The sequence below is a fragment of the Grus americana genome, chromosome Z, assembly GCF_028858705.1.
Source record: "Grus americana isolate bGruAme1 chromosome Z, bGruAme1.mat, whole genome shotgun sequence".
Taxonomy (NCBI): Eukaryota; Metazoa; Chordata; class Aves; order Gruiformes; family Gruidae; genus Grus; species Grus americana.
Window position 1 is genome coordinate 86,253,211 of NC_072891.1, and position 19,213 is coordinate 86,272,423.

General features: G+C 43.1%; 1 protein-coding gene across 2 annotated transcripts in view; it reads right to left on the reverse strand.

Annotated features, from left to right (window-relative positions):
• Positions 1-18,601, reverse strand: part of MCTP1 (multiple C2 and transmembrane domain containing 1) — a 283,726-nt gene extending 265,125 nt beyond the window's left edge. For both annotated transcript variants that reach the window (XM_054810646.1, XM_054810645.1), the window contains exon 1: positions 17,472-18,601. In XM_054810646.1, the coding sequence (XP_054666621.1) occupies positions 17,472-18,050 (579 nt within the window). In that variant the 5' untranslated portion in view covers positions 18,051-18,601. The remainder of the gene's footprint in view (positions 1-17,471) is intronic.
• Between the last annotated feature and the right edge of the window lie 612 nt (positions 18,602-19,213).

A 19,213-nucleotide genomic window follows, 5' to 3' on the forward strand; every position in this document is an offset into this window, starting at 1 on the left:
AACCATTATTCTCCTATTTATCAAGTAACATTCTAGACAGCCTTTTGGCTCAAGGTCATGTCTTAAAACTTACCACTGATGGAACTTCATGAGACACTTCCGCAGCTGAACTTGGAGGAACTTTTATTCAACCCTGATGTTGAGACCCTCAGCATCCCTGGTCAAGTGCCATCTAAACGCAGGTGCATGTGAAGTCTGCATTTTGATTTCCACCAGCAAAGCCTTCCAGATATCCAGGTTTCAGAAACTCAACGGCCCAGAGCTTTCTGAACCCCAGCCCTTGTCCGAACCTTCTCAGTACTTTCACAGAAAGCATCTTCTCACCCAGGCACAGCTGTAAGGCAGGAATGCCTGGTGTATGTCTACCCTTCAGGACATCAGAGAAAATGAACAGAAGGAGGTAACATACTTTAAACACAATATCCATCACAGAACAGTCTTACAAAGTAGCTCAGACAAGTTCAAATGCATCTTGTTCTGCCAACTTTGGAGGTGGAATTCAGTAACAACCCACCTAAATGCCCTAACCATCAGACTATGGTCATCTGGGACTCTTCTCGATCCCTTTCAAAAGAGGTTTTCTTCCCATGCATTAGATCAAGCAATTTTGTGACCACTAAATGAAACGGATTCACTTTCCAGCAGCTCAAGTTGATTAACTTACCCTGCTGGCATAAAATGGATCCTGCCAAAGGCATCCAGAACCTGCAGGGAGGTGGGCAAGTCTAATGAATGAATATATCCCAAGCCCAAGCAATGGATCCAGCACTCCACTGGTTGAAGCTCCCTTTTATATGGTCCAGTTTTGGAAAACAAGCACCCTTGAGAGAAAAGCCAGCTTTCATTCAAATTAAAATCCATTTTTTCTTATTTTATCAAGAAGTCCATCACTATCTTAGCAGTATCTTTCCCATCCTGAAGAAAAAGTCTGCTATATATTCCATATATCATATTTCACTGACAGGCAAGGAAACAAATTAATCACAGTTTTACATAAAATATCACATATGTCAGTTTCTAAGTAGCTTCCTTAGAAACAGCAATTACTGAACAGAGTAGCTGATGGCTGTTCATTCTTCTGCTTTTAACTCTCTAACTGTCCTCTTCTGCTGTTTGCTTGTCACTGCTACCACATTTTATGAGATTACATCTCACCTTAAACTTCTGTGGACAAAACCTTCCATTTCCCTATGTATTTGTGCCTTACCATCCCGAGGTAATAACACAAAAATGATTCAGTTTGAAGTTTAAAATAAAAACTCAGTGCACTTCTTATAAAAGCTTTTTAATTGGATTTATTGATCTGCTAAGAAACTAAAATACCAATTATCAGAAAACTTCTCTCCCCTAAGTGAACAGTAAGAAAACCCACAACTAGTTATTCTTGACAAAACAGGTACATTATCACCATTCAAATCATATACTTCAGGAAGCACAAAGATTTCTCTCAAACCGCAGCTCAACCTCACATTTAAAAGCAGAGCACATTAATCTTATGCTGCCTTAGTAGGTCATTCAGCAAGTATGTTTCATGTTTTGAAAGTAATTGTACTGGAAAGCTCCTCTGTGGGCTGGAAAGCTGCTTGACTTGGAGAGTAGCTTATTCCTAGGACAGATTATTACATGCCTATTTTTTTTCTCTTGGCATTTTAAGGAGATGGAAGACTCTCAGAGAATCTCACTGAAAATTACCAAAAGATATTTAAGAAAAATACTACTAGATCAACATGCATGTCTATTTTTAAATTGATATCAGTGCAACAAAGATAAATATAACAACCTTGTGAACAGAAGTCAACCTCTAAACCAGAAATATTTTACATATAAAGACAAGCAGAACAGATTAGTCATAATACAATCATTCTGGATTGCCAGAAAAATTCTTGCCCCTTTTTGGTATGTAGTACCGTAAAAGCCAAATCTACAAAAGCAGGGAAAGCTATTGGGATTGAACAAGGGTGGGAAGAGATTTTCTGGTTTTTAACATTTACCAATTATAAGCAGACAGCATATATGGGCACCGATGATCGAGGTGATGCGGCATCTAATTATGAGTCATTAGGAGAGCAGTGTCACTGGCCACCCTCTACAGTAACTACGGCTACACTGCAGAAAACAGTGTTAGACATCTGCCATAGAGAAGCACAAAAGATTTCTCTTCCTGCTTATTGTTATTGTTATAATGGCTAGTCCAGTAATAATCTTGTCTTTCACATTTTGTAATCACTTCATCCAGACACTGCTCATGAACTGATGCATGACTTCCACACAGGAAAAAGCCTGAAGTGTGTAACTTTGCTCAATTATTTTTTTGGAAGCCACAGTGTCATTCTGAAAAAAAACAAGACTTTAATGTATTTTAGGCCTTAAGGCATTTTTTCCATTATAGGCAACCAAGCAGCACAAATAAAATGTGTTACTTACAGCAGGTTGGCCCTTTCCAATATACAATAAATAAATAAATAAAGCTAGTTTACTCTTCTCCCCTGGGTTACAATGAACAGTAGATTCCCAAAACAGGAGAAATGACGCTGTTTTTCTGTTTGCCTAAGCAAACTAAAACACAGTGGATTGAGAAACACAACTCAGTTGGCATTTAGTTCTATTTAGGAAAGCAATTCCTCTGACAGTCTAACAGGAGAACTTTATTAAAATGCTTCTTTTTCTGATGAACAAATACAGAGAACACCAGAAGCCCGTAATCTTGCTGAACAACTGGAACAGAGCCATTTTGCCTGTTATTGTCATCAGTGCTTTTGCCATTTTCCCCACTTTTTTAAAATCAAATTTAGAACAGAATAGAACAGAATAGACCATTTCAGTTAGAAGGAACCTATAATGACCATCTAGACTGCTGCCTGACCACTTCAGGGTTGACCGAAAATTAAAGTTAAAAGTTAAAGCTTTTATTAAAGACCAGAAGTTAAAGCATGTTATTAAGGGCATTTTCCAAATGCCTCTGAAACACCGACAGCCACGGGGCATTGCCCACCTCTCCAGGAAGCCTGTTCCAGGGTTTGGCCACCCTCTCGGTAAAGAAATGGTTCCTCTTGTCCAGTCCGAACCTCCCTGACGGAGCTCTGAACCATTCCCATGCATCCTGTCGCTGGAGCCCAGGGATTTTTGAAGATTTGAAGACAAACTATGAAATGCAACTACAGGTTGCCATCTATGCAGTGCAATGAAGACAGAAACAATGATTTCCGTTAAATTAGAAGACATAACAAATAAATCACATCAAAAAACCTAGACAGTGAGCAACACATTGACCAGAATAAATATACATCACTAATGAGATTTAAGCAGCAGTCCTGGATTTTGTGAAAATTCATAATTTAGACCTGCAATAGCTATTGCTTCTTTTAAACAAGGACATCACCAGGTGACAAGAAGTACATATGATATAAGCATATATACCACAAGACAAATTAAATATTTTGTACGCTTTTCACAAGATAGGTAAGCTTTTCCCTAAATATCAAATACTTCAGATAGAAGACAATATATAAAACTTCAACTTTTTATGTGTTCTGGTCATAAGTAACTCACTTTTCAACAAGATTTGTTAAAAAAAAGGGATGTTCACATTACTGCCTTCTCAAATTGCAATCTTCATTTTTAGTACTGAGAGCAAGGAAAACCTCATAACATCAAATAGTTTTACTCTGTTAAGTCTCTAATACCTCAATCTTACGCCCAGCAACAAATATTTCAGCAACATGCTAATAAGCCTTTCCATATTTTAAAAATAAACTCATGGGTTATAGTTCTGCCCTGCTCCTAACAAATTCAGTCAATAAAAGATGTCAATCTTTTTTTCTGCCAAACCTCAAAGTGCTGAAATATTGACTTCATCATGCTCTATATATAGCTGAAAACCACTTCATTCCCTGATGAATTCAGAAAAACCAAATGATGGCTACCTCAGCCAGGATGCCCTAGAAAGTTGCAAGGAAACAAAACCTCTCCTGTCTCCTTTCCCAAGCGCCTTCCGAAGGACAACATGCCTGCAGAATCTGGGCAGTGAAAGGGAACAGACCACTAGCTTCTGCAGGCTGTACCCAAATAACGTGACAGTGACACAGTAGTGCAACCCTTCTGCAATCTGGCATCAGTATGCCATCTGTCATCACACCCTTGTGCAGCAGAAGTCTCCACTGTTTTAATAAATGAGACCTACAGATCTGCCTTATCAAGCAATTAAACTGTAGGGCACATATGGAAACCCATAACCTGTAACACTAAACGTTGTGAGTGTGTTACATAAATAAGACAGGAAGACTGAAGAGCTACTGATGCTTTGAAGTACTGCATTATCATTGCACTACTATTAAGATGATGACAACATTTGAAATAAAAGGTCCAGAATGGGCCCATTATAAAACAGGATTAAACACTGATGATGATAACAGCTGGGGCAGTGAAGGACCCCCATTCCATCCAGAACTTTGAATTCAGAGACCAGGAAACAAGTTACCAGAAGAGCTGCTAGAATTCACTAGGTAAATCTCTTGGAACTTCATTGTGCCTCTGCAATTAGCACATAAACCATTGATACAGAAATTATCACACCGATGAAGACATGTGGCAGTGAGTGGAGCAGAAGGGACTTCTGTCTAATACAAAAGCTCCTGCTCATCTTCCCTGTGTCTTTCCCTCCACTTCACCTACTTTCCTCCCTCTTCCTTGCATGCATGCACACACGTGCACACTCACATGCACACTGTTTCCACCTAACTCTGAAAGCAAATCAAGCCTCTGTTGCTAAACCAGATTTCCCAGCAACTGCTGACAGCAGTCTTACAGACCAACGCACCTGTCCGTAACTGGCCATCTCCCCTTGCATCCCAAGAATGGCACTTGCAATCCCACTTCTACCACCCCATCTTTTTTTCCCTCCACAGCTCTCATCAGCTATCTCAACAGCAACAGAAGTAACACACATTATATCAACAGAATGAAGTCGTCATTCTTTGCTAAAAAAAGGACTGAAAGAGCAAGCAACTGACTGATATCCTTTTCCTTAGAAAGGGACTTGCAAAGATTTTGAGTAGCTTTGTCTTGCGTAATTACTCCATTTCAAAATGCTTTGTGTATTGTCTAGGTCACATTTCTCCTGAGTATCATGACCTCTCCAAACAGTAACTCTCAAAACTTTGGTATGGATTCTCCAGTGCCTTTGTCAAAGAAAAAAATATGTCAAGATCTCTGTGCGTAGAAAAACAACAACCAATACTTAATTGCAGTTAAGTGATGTCAACACCTTTTGTTCTTTTGCATCACTCACTACACCAGAAGTGAACAAAAAACGCTACTGTGCGCAGTGCAACATCTTGCCTGTACATCGCGGGTATCTCTCTCCCCCTTGCCGTCCTCATCCCTCCACTCAAACGCAACTGAACCCTTAGGTTCCTGTACACATCGAAGAGCCCCACAAAACACCCAGAGCTAGCTCTGAGAAGAGACATCACAGTAGGGAAGAAGTGGCTAAACGACCCTGGTATGTCCTCTTGGTGAGTGCCAGACTGCTGCGCCTTATGTACTGTCCAACATAAGGACAAATAAAAGTTCTTCCTTTTCTTCTAGATATTTTCAATCACTTGTAAAAATAGGAATATTCTTATGTACTACAAGCAGCTGCTCCTCCTTCTATAACCAAAGCAACTGACACCAGGATTTTGACAAAAGTTGTTGTTTAAGTACAGATCATGTAATATGGTAACTGGCCCATAAACTCTTAAGTGGCAGTGCTTGTGTTTCTTTTCTAAGTAATAAAATATACCACCACTTGAGTTTTGCCATTTGGGATCACCATTACAGCAAAAAAAAAGTATAAGCAGAAATAAGCAGGGATAATTGTAAAGCATGCTTTTTTATGCTTTTACTTTGTTTTTGTTAGTAAATGATATATCCAGCATATGGCAGGTCTTCAATGCCAAGATATGCATATTTAAAAACACTAGCTAGAAAGACCAAGTAAATTCAATATTGGCCTGCAATTCTGCAACTGACAGAGGCTTCTGGCAATACATGACTAACTACAGCTTGTATTATTCAAAACGTTGCTACAAATAGGCCTGAAGTTAACGTTTGTCTGGAGGAACAGCACTACAGAACACCAGCAGAAAGAGCAGATAACTGTACAGCTGCGGTTAATATTTGGCTTCTAAACATTTGAAATTATTTAACAAGATACATAAACCATGACAGCTGTCCTTCAATATATCACCTTTGTTGGGCACAGGGGAACCCTGAACGTTCTTGAAATGCTCCGTTTGTGTGTATTTGTTATAGGCAATTTTTTCTAGCACTTTATACTCACAGGAAAGGAACAGAATTTTCTCAAAATTCCAAAGTTTTAAGGAAAATTAGCAAAAGAAGCAAGAATTTGGAACAAAAATAAGGCAGCACTTTGCATGTTGACATCACGCTAAAAAGAGTCTACTGGGAAAAGCAGAAAATTCAAGATACTACAAACATACCTTTTTCTATCACATCAGAATTTTTAGGATGATTCCTATTTAATTTTGCTAGTCTTGGTTAACATAAGGAGATATCTGTAAACAAGGAAGTTGCTCAGTCCTTCTGCATTAGGTGACTAAGAAACAGTACCTCTGTAAGAGATCCATGAAATACAGAAATTCCAAATTAGATCACCAATACACTTGAACTTTCTAAAGCTGAGGAACCCATTTTCAGCATACCAAAACAAACCCTTCTAAGTCACTTCTAACTAACATATCATCTGGAATCCCATATGCAACACTCTTTATGCCCAGATGCTGCAATAGCCTCATGTCCAATGTGTCTTCCACACACAGAACCACGCAGCCATCCACCGTAAGTTTCTAGTCTGAAATCCAGGCAATAAAAGCATCTGACTGCTGTAACAGGGGAAAAAAGAAAACAAAACAAAAACCAAACAAAACCCCACAACCAAAAACAAACGCCCAACCTTCCCACAAATTGTGCAGATAAAAGTTTAAAAGGAAAATCCCTTCATTCTGTAGATCATTTTAGAAATGCAGATCTCCAACCCATCGAGATGATTAGCCTGTTTCTATCGTTATTTCGCACTATCTCACAGAAAACATTCTAACATAAACCGTAGCGTGTAAATTGCATGAGATGATTAACTGTCACTCTGCATATTGAACTATATTTTATTAGCTGAATCTTAGATATAAATCTTATAAACATGATAAATATTAAAATTCCCAATTCTTGTAACTCAGAGAGGGATTTTTATGCATCACACAAGGGTTACATTATGAATATGCATTTATTCCTTCATATTTCCTGGACTCCAGCTGATTCCCATATGGTATTACTGTTATTTTCATAAAAATATAGTAGAAGACCAAACTGCAAAAGCCAGTTCTTGTGGTATACAACAGTTTCCATATTAATACTATACTGAGTACAGTAATTGAGAACATCAAAACACCCATCTAATGTCAATAATGTTCAAAATTTAAAAATTTAGTTACTAAAACTGCAACAGAATATAAAAACTCTGTGCCAAAGAGGGTAATAAACCTTTAATTGTAAGAGTAAGGATGTCCTTAATACCTTCAATTAACAGAGTTCAATAATTCTATGTACTTTTCATCAAGCCTCTTAGAACTTCTCTCTGCTGTGCATGAGATTTCATTTCATAATCATTCCTCACCCAGCAAACACAACAGTTAAAAGTCAGCATTTGTTCTTTCCTGCTGGAAAGAGTTTTATCCCCTCTCCAAGAATTTATAGCCATTTGCCAGATAGAATCAGCTGGATTTTTTTTTTTTTTTTTTTTTTTTTAGCCAATGCTTAAATAATTAGGTAGAATTTTCTAGCTTTGGGGATGAAAAAAGAGTCTATGAGTTCCTGGAAGGTAGTTACATTTTCTGGGGAAAGCACAGGAGCTTCACCACAGCTGAAAATGAAGTCCTGTCCAAATCAGGCAAGAATTAGTTTCTGTAAAAGGTCTCAACTTCTTTCCCACACATTGGGGAAAGCATACAGAGAGCCAGCGCAGACCGAAACCACATTTCAGCCGGTGACCTCTGCCACATGCTTTGTCCTAGGCTCCAGAAATGGGTAGAAAAGGCTTGGAAAGAGAACTTGGCTCACAGCTATCAACAAAAACATTAGCTATAGTTCTCAATCTGTTATAATCACATGAACTGCAGCATAAGCCACCGTAACCAAACACAGGCAACAGGAGAGCGTCTGGCTTCTTGCCCCTCTGGCACTACACAGAGGATTTTGGTATTTGTCTAAAAAAATTCTATAAAATATTCATCATTAGCTACAGGGCAGTCTAGCTGCAGATTTAATAACACACATCAGAAGCAGCAAACAAGTGTCTCACCGGTGCATGCATCTCTTACATGAGAGATACAAAACAGAACAGCTTGCACAAGGTGAGAAACCAATAAGGATATTCATTAACTGCAAGGTACTGAATGGATAATTGGATATACTGCACAAAGAACCTGTAAGGCACATTAATTTTATCTTGTTGATCAAATGCTTGCAAGCCTTCAAAGGACTATTCATCTTTGCTTAACAAGGTGACCTGATCAAAAGCACAGCAGAGGTGGTAAACTGAATGCCGCCAGATCATATACATCAAAACCAAATGGCATCCTGGCGTTGAGACTAAAGCCAACTTCCTTACGTAAACACCACTCAGCCTTTCTCCAAAAAAACCCATCTAATCCGCCTGATATCACATTTCATGACTCATTCTTGAATATGATTTTCTTGAGAAACAGTTGCAGAACTTCCCCAGAATAGGACGGAATGAGGAGAGCAAAAGTTTGAACGCTACAGCATTTCAAAAACTATGTTGATACTGAGTTTTACAGAGCATCTTAACAGTGCCAGTGGTTAAAGAGTAGTTGAAACAATGGACAAAATTGGCTTGTTTTTCTGCAAAGAAATTTACTTCGTTCCTCCCCTTTCAAATGAGCAGAGGCAAGCTAGAGAAAAATTACAAAGCTATAAAGAATTAGATTTATACATGTTTGAGCAAAGTTTGAAATACAGTATTTTATTCAGAAGTTTGCACTGTTGTTGCCTCTGGATTTTTTGCAGCAACTTGTGACCTTAGTATGAAGAAGGTAATGCAGAAGTGAGAAAAACAGCAAGGGTCTGACCTAACAAATATTTTTTAAAAATATGTAAAAGAATGAACAGCCAAGAATGACAGAATATAGGCTGAATATAGGCTCACAGAGGTCTGCACTTCCCAATATCAAAATGAAGAGACAGTTCAGAGAAAGTGTTGCAGATACTGTAACGTTTTGACAGCTCAGCAAAATCTGTCCCAATAGCTGAAGTTCCCTTCCTACTGACAGCAAAATCTTTAGCTGTGTTTCTGCTGTGCCACTGCCTGGCCTCAACATTGGCCAGCATTCATGGTGTACATTTCATCTGTGAAAAGACACATTATCAGAATAGCATATCCGTAATTCAACCCAGATTTTTGCTCTGCTACATTTTTTTTGCAGGGGTGGAGGGGGAAACAACAGTCCTGGAGACATGAACTATTTATCTACATCATGTCAGTAAGAAAATAACATATATCTCAGCAAAGGAGGAGTTGGGGGAAAGTGGCAGAAGAAGGGTGTTTATCAAAATCCTTTTGACAAGACGTGGTTAAAACATCAGTCACCTATTCCACAATTTCTCCACTTACTGGGAAACAAAAAATGTTCAGCCTTGCAATTACATAATTCCAAAGAATAATAAAGTCACGAATTCCATCTTTTACCCCCATCTTGTGACCATCAAATGCACTGTTCCTGAGAGGACCTGCATTGCGTTTAGAGTTCCCAGAGAAAACAACCTGTCAAGATGCTCTTTTAACCTGTCTCTTCAGGTCAGAAAAACTTCCCTTGGGACATGCAACACTGGGACAGGATCTTTCTCTGGTAGTGTTTACACATCATCTCCAACTTCTCTGTAGTGTTAGCCCATATCTTTTGGGGTATAAGACACAGGTCCACAAGGAAAAATTCATTAATTGATGAAGAGTTCAGCAGCCATTGCTTGGTACCTAGTTATAGCACCTGCTACCCAAGTTAGCAGTTAAAGGCTTTCCCTGCTGAAGTAAGTGGGAACATGTAAAACACTAACACCACGCCATATCCAACAGCCAAAAGTTTTATTTTAAGCATCGGTGATGCTAAATCTCAAATGCATCAGAGCAAGAACTGGGTTTAATGGAGAAAAGCATGCTCTAAATATAAACCCTCATTTGTAAGGATAAAATGCCGAGTAATTACCAGTCTGCTATCAGTGCTAATGACCGGAAACTCATACAACCATTCACAGAAAAATCTGATGACAGAGCCCCAAATCATTACTCCCTTAGGGAAACTTGAACACAAACACTAGGAATATTTAGTCTTTTTTTTAAAAAAACAAGTTGAAAAATCCCCTGAGATTGCTCTAGAAGCAATAGGTTTTAACAGACAATACTGTGAAAGTACTGATGCAATACCAAAACATGGTATGGTGTATATTGTGCTGATGTGTCTCCCATTTTCTCACTGAGATGCAAAACTAAACCTAACATTTGAACCAACAGGGCTGCAAGCACCTCAGAGCCTCCCCTGACATGCTCTACCGATGGGCCATAGCGACATTACAACTCAAGTTACTGGATTTTCCCACCTGGAAAATAAACTAGTTTTTTTGGAGGGAGACTATGATAGGCTTCGTTAATGCATTACTGCTGAATCTCTTCTAAGCCAAATGCAAAATTATGTCAACTCCAGCGGCTACAGAAAAGCACAAACAAGGCAGAGGTGGATGTACTGCTCCAGGGACAAAAATGATCTATTTACCTTACAGCACTGTTATCCTGTAGTGGTAGATACAGCCTACAAAAGAAATATGGAAAGAAAATACAAAAAAGAATAACAAGAAGGCAAGTCCTTTTAAGATTACTTTGCTAAATATCTCTCAGCAAGGTGTTAAATACTACCCTTCAAGAAAATCTTTACCCTGTATTGCTCTGTTCCATGTTAATCACGATTGACAGTTCTGTTTGGAACAAGCAAAGGAATCTATTTTAGGGCTTTTATATATACTTATCACCCTCCAGTCACTTATATAGTTAATTCCCTCTTTTTAGGGAAGGAATTAAGCATTTGGAAACTTTTAAGAATTTGAAATTAGAAATTTTATCTGGTCAATAATCTGAAGCTACAGATTTTATCTGGTCAAATGACTACATGGGAAAGCGTATCAGCAACATCCATGCATAACATGAAGGAGCGAAGGACTGCTCACTACTAATTACCTGATATGCTGAGACGTGAGTCTTCCTCTTCACCAAAAAATCTTCACATGAAACATGAGTAACATGGTGGCTTTACTGACAAATATCCCAGTACTGCAATAGCTTTATCCCCAGGTCCCATTTCTCTCAGGCAGAGTATAAAACTTTCAAAATTAGAGTTTTTTGACAGTGATGGTCTATCATAGCTCTAAGTCTTTGAAATAGGAAACCGCTGGCTGGGTGGCAAGGTATGAATCAGCTACCCCACAAGTCTTCAATATTTATGAGTCCAGAGGGATCATTTTTCTGTGTGCTTGCTATGGTTTGTCATCAGTTCACCATTACAGAAATACATGAACCATACACTGCTATATCCCTGAGCAGAACACAAACTCTACATAAAACAAAATGCAATACTGTACTAACGGTGATCTAATTTGTAGGTTTGATAAATTAAGTCTACTATAGATAAAGTTTGGGGGAATTCTGCCTTCTTTGACAATTCCTATCCACCAAGTATTTATTATTCCCAATAACAATTATTTTACGATGTACACCTTTGCATATGAGCAGTGAAGACAAGGGTTTTAAAAAAAAAAAGTAAAGCTTAAATTAGGTCATGCACAAACAGTAAATCAACAGCTGCTGCTAGTTCACTTTAAAATATCTAAGTATTTCACACGAGGACAAATGCAAACTGGCCAATTCTGAAAAATGACACAGCTCACTTTGAAAACTCTGGAGAGATTCTTTAGTTAATTAAGCAGAGGAGCAGAGGTTATTCAGAATATAATTAAATACAATTCTGCTGTGCCATCTCTTGATTTTCACGTCAGCAGTATACACACAGTATTAATATACTGTAAGTTGATAGAGCGGTCAGAGGCTGACAGAGCATAAGAAACAGATAAATGTATTGCAAGCTGCTGAAAGATAAACCTTTTATCAGAAATTAATACAATGACAAAACAGGGCAATGCAGAACATCCCTTGATAAAATCAGATGTCTAATTAAACTCTTGGAGAAACAAACAGCTTTGAGAGACCGCAACAGCTTTCTTAAAAAGAACTTAATGTTAGCAACAGCTTTTTACTCCTGCTTCCTATTCTATTTGTATGTAATTTCTGTTAACAAGCTCCAGCCTCTTCTGATCCAGCCTAAACATTTACTAATCTACTTATTCCCTACGTGTCAGTGGCCAGCTCCCTAAAAGCAAGCTTTCTCCCTGCTGCCTAAAATTTTGCCCTGTTATTCTCAAAACGCTGCTGCCCTCAAATCATATGCTCCAATACCTGTGCAAAGTTGCTCTCTCCAACTCTTACTGTTTTGTATTGGCATAATCTCAGGAAAAGGTAATCCTTGACAGTTAGAATTGTTCGATGTTCCTCACGACCTTCACCTTTCCCAATGCAGTTTCTTAGAAATCTGAAGTAGCAATTAAGATTCTTTTGGGTGACATTATCTGTGTAGCTTTTCACTGACATTTTCTGCCTTTTCTTTTGTCTTTATTTTGTTCTTTTGCCTTCTCCAGCTGCATCAATTACTGAAACGTGACCTGTGACATACAGCAATTAGAACAAGCAAGTCAAATTTTTCCCTTGTCTAACTTCACTGACTCCAGTGGCTCTAAGCCAGATATAGACTTATTCTGGTATAGGCAGAAAAATGTGCACGGTATGCCAGTCAGGTTTTCATTGGCTCTGCATTCTCCTCCACACCAAATTCAAAAGTGTCCTCTCTTTTCTTCAGGCTTCCTCGCAGCTCTGCTTCTGCTCCTATTTCATCACTACTCTTCCCCTTTTTCTTCCCAGACATCTCAGTACAACACCATGCTCCTTGCCCTGAAAGTGCAACCTCTCTTCATATGACCCAGCTCACTAAACACCCCTTTTTCTGCAGATCCTTCTCATCTGCCACACAGCTCACTCTCTCACACCAACTTTATTGAGCGATACTTATACATTATTGAGAGAATGGGAGAGACCCTGTATCTGGATACACATCTACAGTTTTTCTCGTCTCATCTCTCTCTTGCATCACGCTGTGTTATATAATCTAGACCACTGTTACCCAATCTCTGACCCCAAAGACCCACTAACGTAGGTCTGAAGGATGCTTATTAATTAAGCAAATAGTTCTGTGTGCAGCAAAACTAATAAAGCTTCATTTCCTATGGCTATGCATCTAGAGGTTGAGCAGCAGCCCTGGCCTTCCCCCGCCTCTTCCCCCTGCAATAACCCTAGAGCCCTCCCACGTCCCAGTTTACCCCTGTAACCCCCTGGAGACAGACGGGGAGGGAAGCAGTCAAGAACCTGTCTGCTCTTTCAGCTTAATGGATCAACCTGTGACATACTTCAAAAAGTCACAAAGTTTGTTGCTACCATCATTATCTTGGAAGAAAACCCACCAGGGAAATGTGCCCACAAGAGTTCTCACTGCGGCAGCCTGGATGCCCCTTCAGCCAGCAGCCCTCTCCCTAAGAGCTCTTTATGCCCACTGTTGATTCAGGACGACATATGCCCACACCCACGTTCTCTGATTAAGATGATGAAACGCTTGTGGGTCCTTTATTATTGCAAACCTTAAGAAACAGCGATATTTCCACCCTCCTGGTTTTTACTACACGATTATGACAAACTGCAATTGGTGTAAAGCTGCCTGTGCAAAGCTATGTCTCACACTCAGGGGAAAGGCAATGCTGGCATAGGCACTGCTGGGTAAATCCAAGCTCCCGCTAGCAATGAGATGCAAATTATAAGGGGCAAGTGGAATAACCCTTGCCGCACTGCCTTGGGCATGGTGGCATGCTCAGCCACTGGTAGTCCCGTGGAACAGCAGAAGCCCTGGAGGGCTGTTCTCATCTCCTGCCCGTGAAACACTCCAAGAGGTTTCCACCACCCTCAGCTCCCTGAAGAGTGCAGCACACATCCTGCAGTTCCCAGCGATACGAAGGTGACCGGCTGCCATGTCTAGGGTTAGGAAAGGTTTGGCCAAGCAAACCTGCCATATAGCCTTTGGAAGCTGGAAGAAGGATGATGTTTAATTTTGCATGTGTTTATTTCTCTGTCCTAATAAACCATATTTATACTTTGGCCACCCTTTAAAAGGAACCTACGTTTACTGCCAACAAATGTAGTAGTTATGATCCCCTTTTCTCCCCAAAACTATTCAAGGACAGCTTTGACAAGTATTCGTTCTTCAGGAGAGAACTCAATCAGTATTTAGTGCTCAAATGTAATGATTATTCTTTGTGTAAGACTCCACTCTTAAGTGTGCACCTTTACTCAAACCAAGATACTAATCCTATTCACTACAACACAAGCTTTATTCAATGCTGAGAAAACTAGCTCTCTACTAGATTGCCCATGTCCAATGCAGTATTGCTATACCGCATTTTAATTAGTTCAAATTATTTTTAAATGGTTTGACTATGCCAAAAAGTACATCCCAAGATTAAATCCACACAGAGTACAGCAATTTACACTGTAAATCTTCCCATCTACCACACTAACTTGTGCTCCTTTTCACAGATGACAACGGTATTGTTTCATCTTAAAAGCACAAGAAATTTGACTTCTCACGGGATTTTATTTTTCCCCACCACCTCCCTTAAAATATCTAGTAGGTCTTTTTGTGTACAGATTTGCTAAAAAATTCAACAGTCTTGATCTGAAAGAGGCAGTAGCATTGGCCTGCCCCTGTATTTCAATCAAATTTAAAAAACATTTTAAAGCAACTTGTAATTCTAGTATTGTTTTACTTTTTTAATCTCAATTACTAGAATTCTTCTCATATTTGGACATATAAGGCTGCTAGGCAATAAGAATCTGGACACCTCTGAAAGTCTATGCTGCTGTAAGTAAAATTTGGATTTGAAAAATGAAAGTTATTCCAAACACGTTACAATAATTCTAATCCCAGATCCTCAGAGGTGTGTAAATGCCATGACTGAAGTTAGGCAGGGACCTTACTGACATGGGGGTGCAGCATGTGAGTGTGCAAGACCTGACTCCTGGGATATATTGGATTGGAAACTCCAGCTGCTCACAGTGGAAGGTACTTGCTCTGTAAGAGACCACTGAAGAGTAGCAGACACAACTGAAGACAGTCCAACAGCACTTTGTAGTCTGAGTCTCACTTCCCCAACTATCCCGCAGCTCAATGAAGCTGGTGAATTAAATCAGATTTAATAATCTGAGTGAGATTATACCTCTAGAGATGAGAGAGGCAGAGGATGTGCTGATTATGGAAGAGCAGAACAGCTGTTTCGAATCATCCCTCCAAAACAAACATCATGATCAGCAGCTCTGCAGACTCCACCAACACACAAGGACATAAACAAGCTTTATTTAATATCAAAAATAGCGGGTCTGGTATGCAGGCAAGTTAATACTAGAAACTGCTTGGAGGAATTGGCCATAATCCTGCTAATTAAAGACAAATGTTGGAAAGCTTGGGTACCACTTTGTTTTGATTAGCAGTATTCCTTCCAAATGTTATGACTGTACCTTGTTCAAAACAAGAGTAATGCCTTCGCAACTAAATAACAATGGACATGTTTTGTAAATAAATGTGCTGTTTCTTTGCTGAAGACAAGAGCAGAACAGCATTGGAAAAAAACACTCCACATTTTTATATTTATTAATTGCTAGATGTAGCTGTCTTTAAAACAGAAGAATATCTTGTAGTCCCAAACAATAGTACTTAAAGCGTGAAATACATTTTTGTGAGCCAGGGGTAGTGGGGAGAAAGGGACTGACTATGGAAAGGAAATGCCCACTTTGTAAATGCCTGTCAAAATAATCCCACGTCAAGAAGCCATGACCTAAAACATTTACAAGCATGCTTTCTATGATTCATACAATTTTATACAAGATTTATAACCACAGTAACTTCAAGTCAGCACAGTGCTTATCACCAGAACAACCCCATGGGACTCAGACATAAAGTTAGGTCTAGGTCCCATGTTTGTAAAGGTGAGGGCTGAACTCTGTGGAGGGATGCGAAAGTCCAGCTGGCCTCAAGGGATGCTTCTAAGTCCTCGCAGAACCACGACCGCTCTTCGCTGGACCGCAACTGCAGGTTCTGTAACCCTGACAGAAGCCAAATATATTCATACAGCTTTGATAACAAACAGACGGAGAGTGCCTTTTACTTCAGTTACTTGTTTCGCCCTAATTATGGCAGAAGACAATATATAATAACATGTATTAGTCGACTATTCCTGCAAAAAGCGGATGACTCCTTAGAACTACACAAACTCCAGAATGACTCATATGTTTTGCACTTTTCTTGCAGGAAATGTATTCCAAGATTCAGCAGCCCCTACCAGCACTAGCTTCACCACTTCATTTCAAAAATGACAGTGGGAAGAGCTATGGCTTTGTACACATCCCCCCAACAAGGGGGAAGATCGACTCTTTCATCAGCCTGAACCAACAGCCACGTGTGATGCTGCCTGGTACGTTCCACCAATTAATTATCTACCCTCTATTAAATTTGTACTAGTGGTCGTTGTTCGGATGTCCAGCAGAAATTAAAATAATTCCAATTTGAATAGCCAGGCAAGGAAACAGCAGAGTTTCCCTCGGCAAAACCCGTGCAGGAAGCGTCAAGGACGGAAACCCGCAGCGAGGGGCTCTGGCAGAGCCGGAGGGTGGCTCTGGGGAAAGGCGTGAAGGAACCCGCGTTGCTGGTACGAAACCCCAACTTCAGCCCTCGGGACACCTTTTCTCTGCACGGTTTGTACACGGAAGGTCTGAGGAAGGTCACTCCTGCTCCGGAGTACGAACACCCTTCTCAGCGCGGCGCGCCCACGGCTCGGGGCGGACACGGCCCCCACACCGCCTGTCACGACGGCCGCCGGGGAGCCCAGCCGAGCCCTGCGGCGGGGGAAGGGGTGCCGGGGCACGGCCGCAGGACGGCCCCGAGGCGGTTCTGCCCGTGAGGCGAAGGGCGCTTGGCTCCAACGGGCGGCGGAGAACGCCGGCCCCGGCCGTCTTCCCGCCCCGCCGCCCGGCCCCTCCCCTCCCCGCCCCAGAGGCCGCCCTCCTGTCTCGCCTCCCCTCCCCGGGAACCACCTTCCCGCCTCGCCTCCCCCCCCCCCCCCGGGACCGCCTGTTCGCCCGCCGAGGGCCGGCGGCGCTGCCCGTTAGCGCAACCCCGGGGGGCGCGGCGGGGGCCGACACTCACCGCGCTGCCGTCGCCCTCCTCCGCCCGCTGCTCCTTCTTCCTGCCGGCGGTGGGCGAGCCCTGCAGCAGCTGCTCCAGGCAGGCGGTGCTGGGCAGCGAGGAGCTCTTCTGGTGGGACAGGTGCGCCCCGGGCCGGCGCCCCTCCTTCCCGCCCTTGGGCCCCTCATCCCCGGCGGCAGGGTCCTCTCGGCGGCCGGGCGGTGGCCCCTTGCCCTGGGGGAGCAGGTGCTCCCGCAGACGGCGCAGGGCGGAGCCGGACTCGCCGCCCGGCTCCAGCGGCTCAGCGGCCGAGCAGCAGAGGTTGGGCTGGGAGGACGAAAAGACGCGGTCCAGCACTTGCTTCCGCCGCTTGAAACCGCTCCACTTGGCGGCGGGCGGCAGGTCCCCCTTGCCGCTGGCCGGCGGCGGGGCGGGGGGCTCCGCAGTGCGGCGCTCGGCTGCCGCCCGCCCGCCGCCGCCGCTCCGGCCCTTGCCCCCGAGCTGCAGGTTCTTCCACAGCCGGGCCTGGAAGGACACCGCCGGCTCGGGCTCGCCGGGCTTCTCCCCCGCGGCCGCCCGGGGCTCTTTGCCCGGCTCCATCCTCCTCCTCCTCCTCCTGCTGCTGCGGCGGCTGCGGGAGCAACAGCAGCAGAGCCCGCCGGAGCCCGGCGCCTTCACTCCTGTGCGGGGCGGGCCGGAGCGGCGCCCGCCGCCGGGGACGAGCGCGGGGCTCCGCCGCGCCGCCCCCCGCTCAGCGCGGCACGGCCGAGGGAGCGCGGGGCTGGCGATGGGGCTGAAGCCGCGCCGCGGAAGTTAAAGAAAGGACGAAGCCCCCTCCGCTGCCCCGCCGGGGGGAAAGTTTACCGCCGTGAGCCCCCCCCCCCCGCCGCCTTCCCGGGCAGTCCTTCGGTGGCCGCGGCGGGGGCGGGCTGCGCGGAGCCGGGCTGCGCAGGGGCGCGGAGCCGGGCGGAAAAGTTAATGGAGGGGCGCGGAGCGACTGCCGGGCGCGGGCTGCCGGCGGCTCGCCTATATATACGTGCGGCAGTGCAGGGACATAGCGGGAGTGGGCTTATCCTGCCCCCCTCCCCACCTATTTTTGTATTTGTGACAGTCGCATCGTGCTGGAGGCAGCGAGGGAAAACGGCGCTGCAGCCCCGACTCGCAACCGGCTGCCGCCACCGCGCCCCGGCGACCGCTGCTGCTGCGGGGCGGGGGGGGGGGTGCGATGCGATGCGATGCGATGCTGCAGTTTCCCCGCAGCCGGTGGAGCCGGGGGACACCCAGGCTTTTGGGTGAAGGTGGGGGCGTGAGACACCTGCCAGCGCTGCTCCTGCCCGGCCGGGCTGGCGTCGGCCCCGGCCCGCGGTGACCTTGTGGAGGGTACGTTCCGATGGCTCATGCACGCACAGCAGCGCTGCAGCAGCAAAGGGGTCTGCGGGCAGACGTGTCCTTCGACAGCTGTGGGCGCAAAACGCCTAACACGACCGGGCTGGTTCCTGGAAGTATGCGGGGTAAAAAACCTCAGCTCTTCTGACACACTCATATTTTTTTCTAAAGAGAAAGAGAGTTGTAGATAATTGCACTGTTTTCTCATGATAGCACGCTGGACTAGTGGCCCCATCACTGCATTTTTGGATGCTTAATACTATCTAAAGTTTCTTTTTTAATTAATAGCAGCAGGATTATTTCAGGACAGGTTTCTATGTTCCTGAAACAAACTGAAGCAAAATAAGTATTTCTTGCATACAGTAAGCCATACCTTT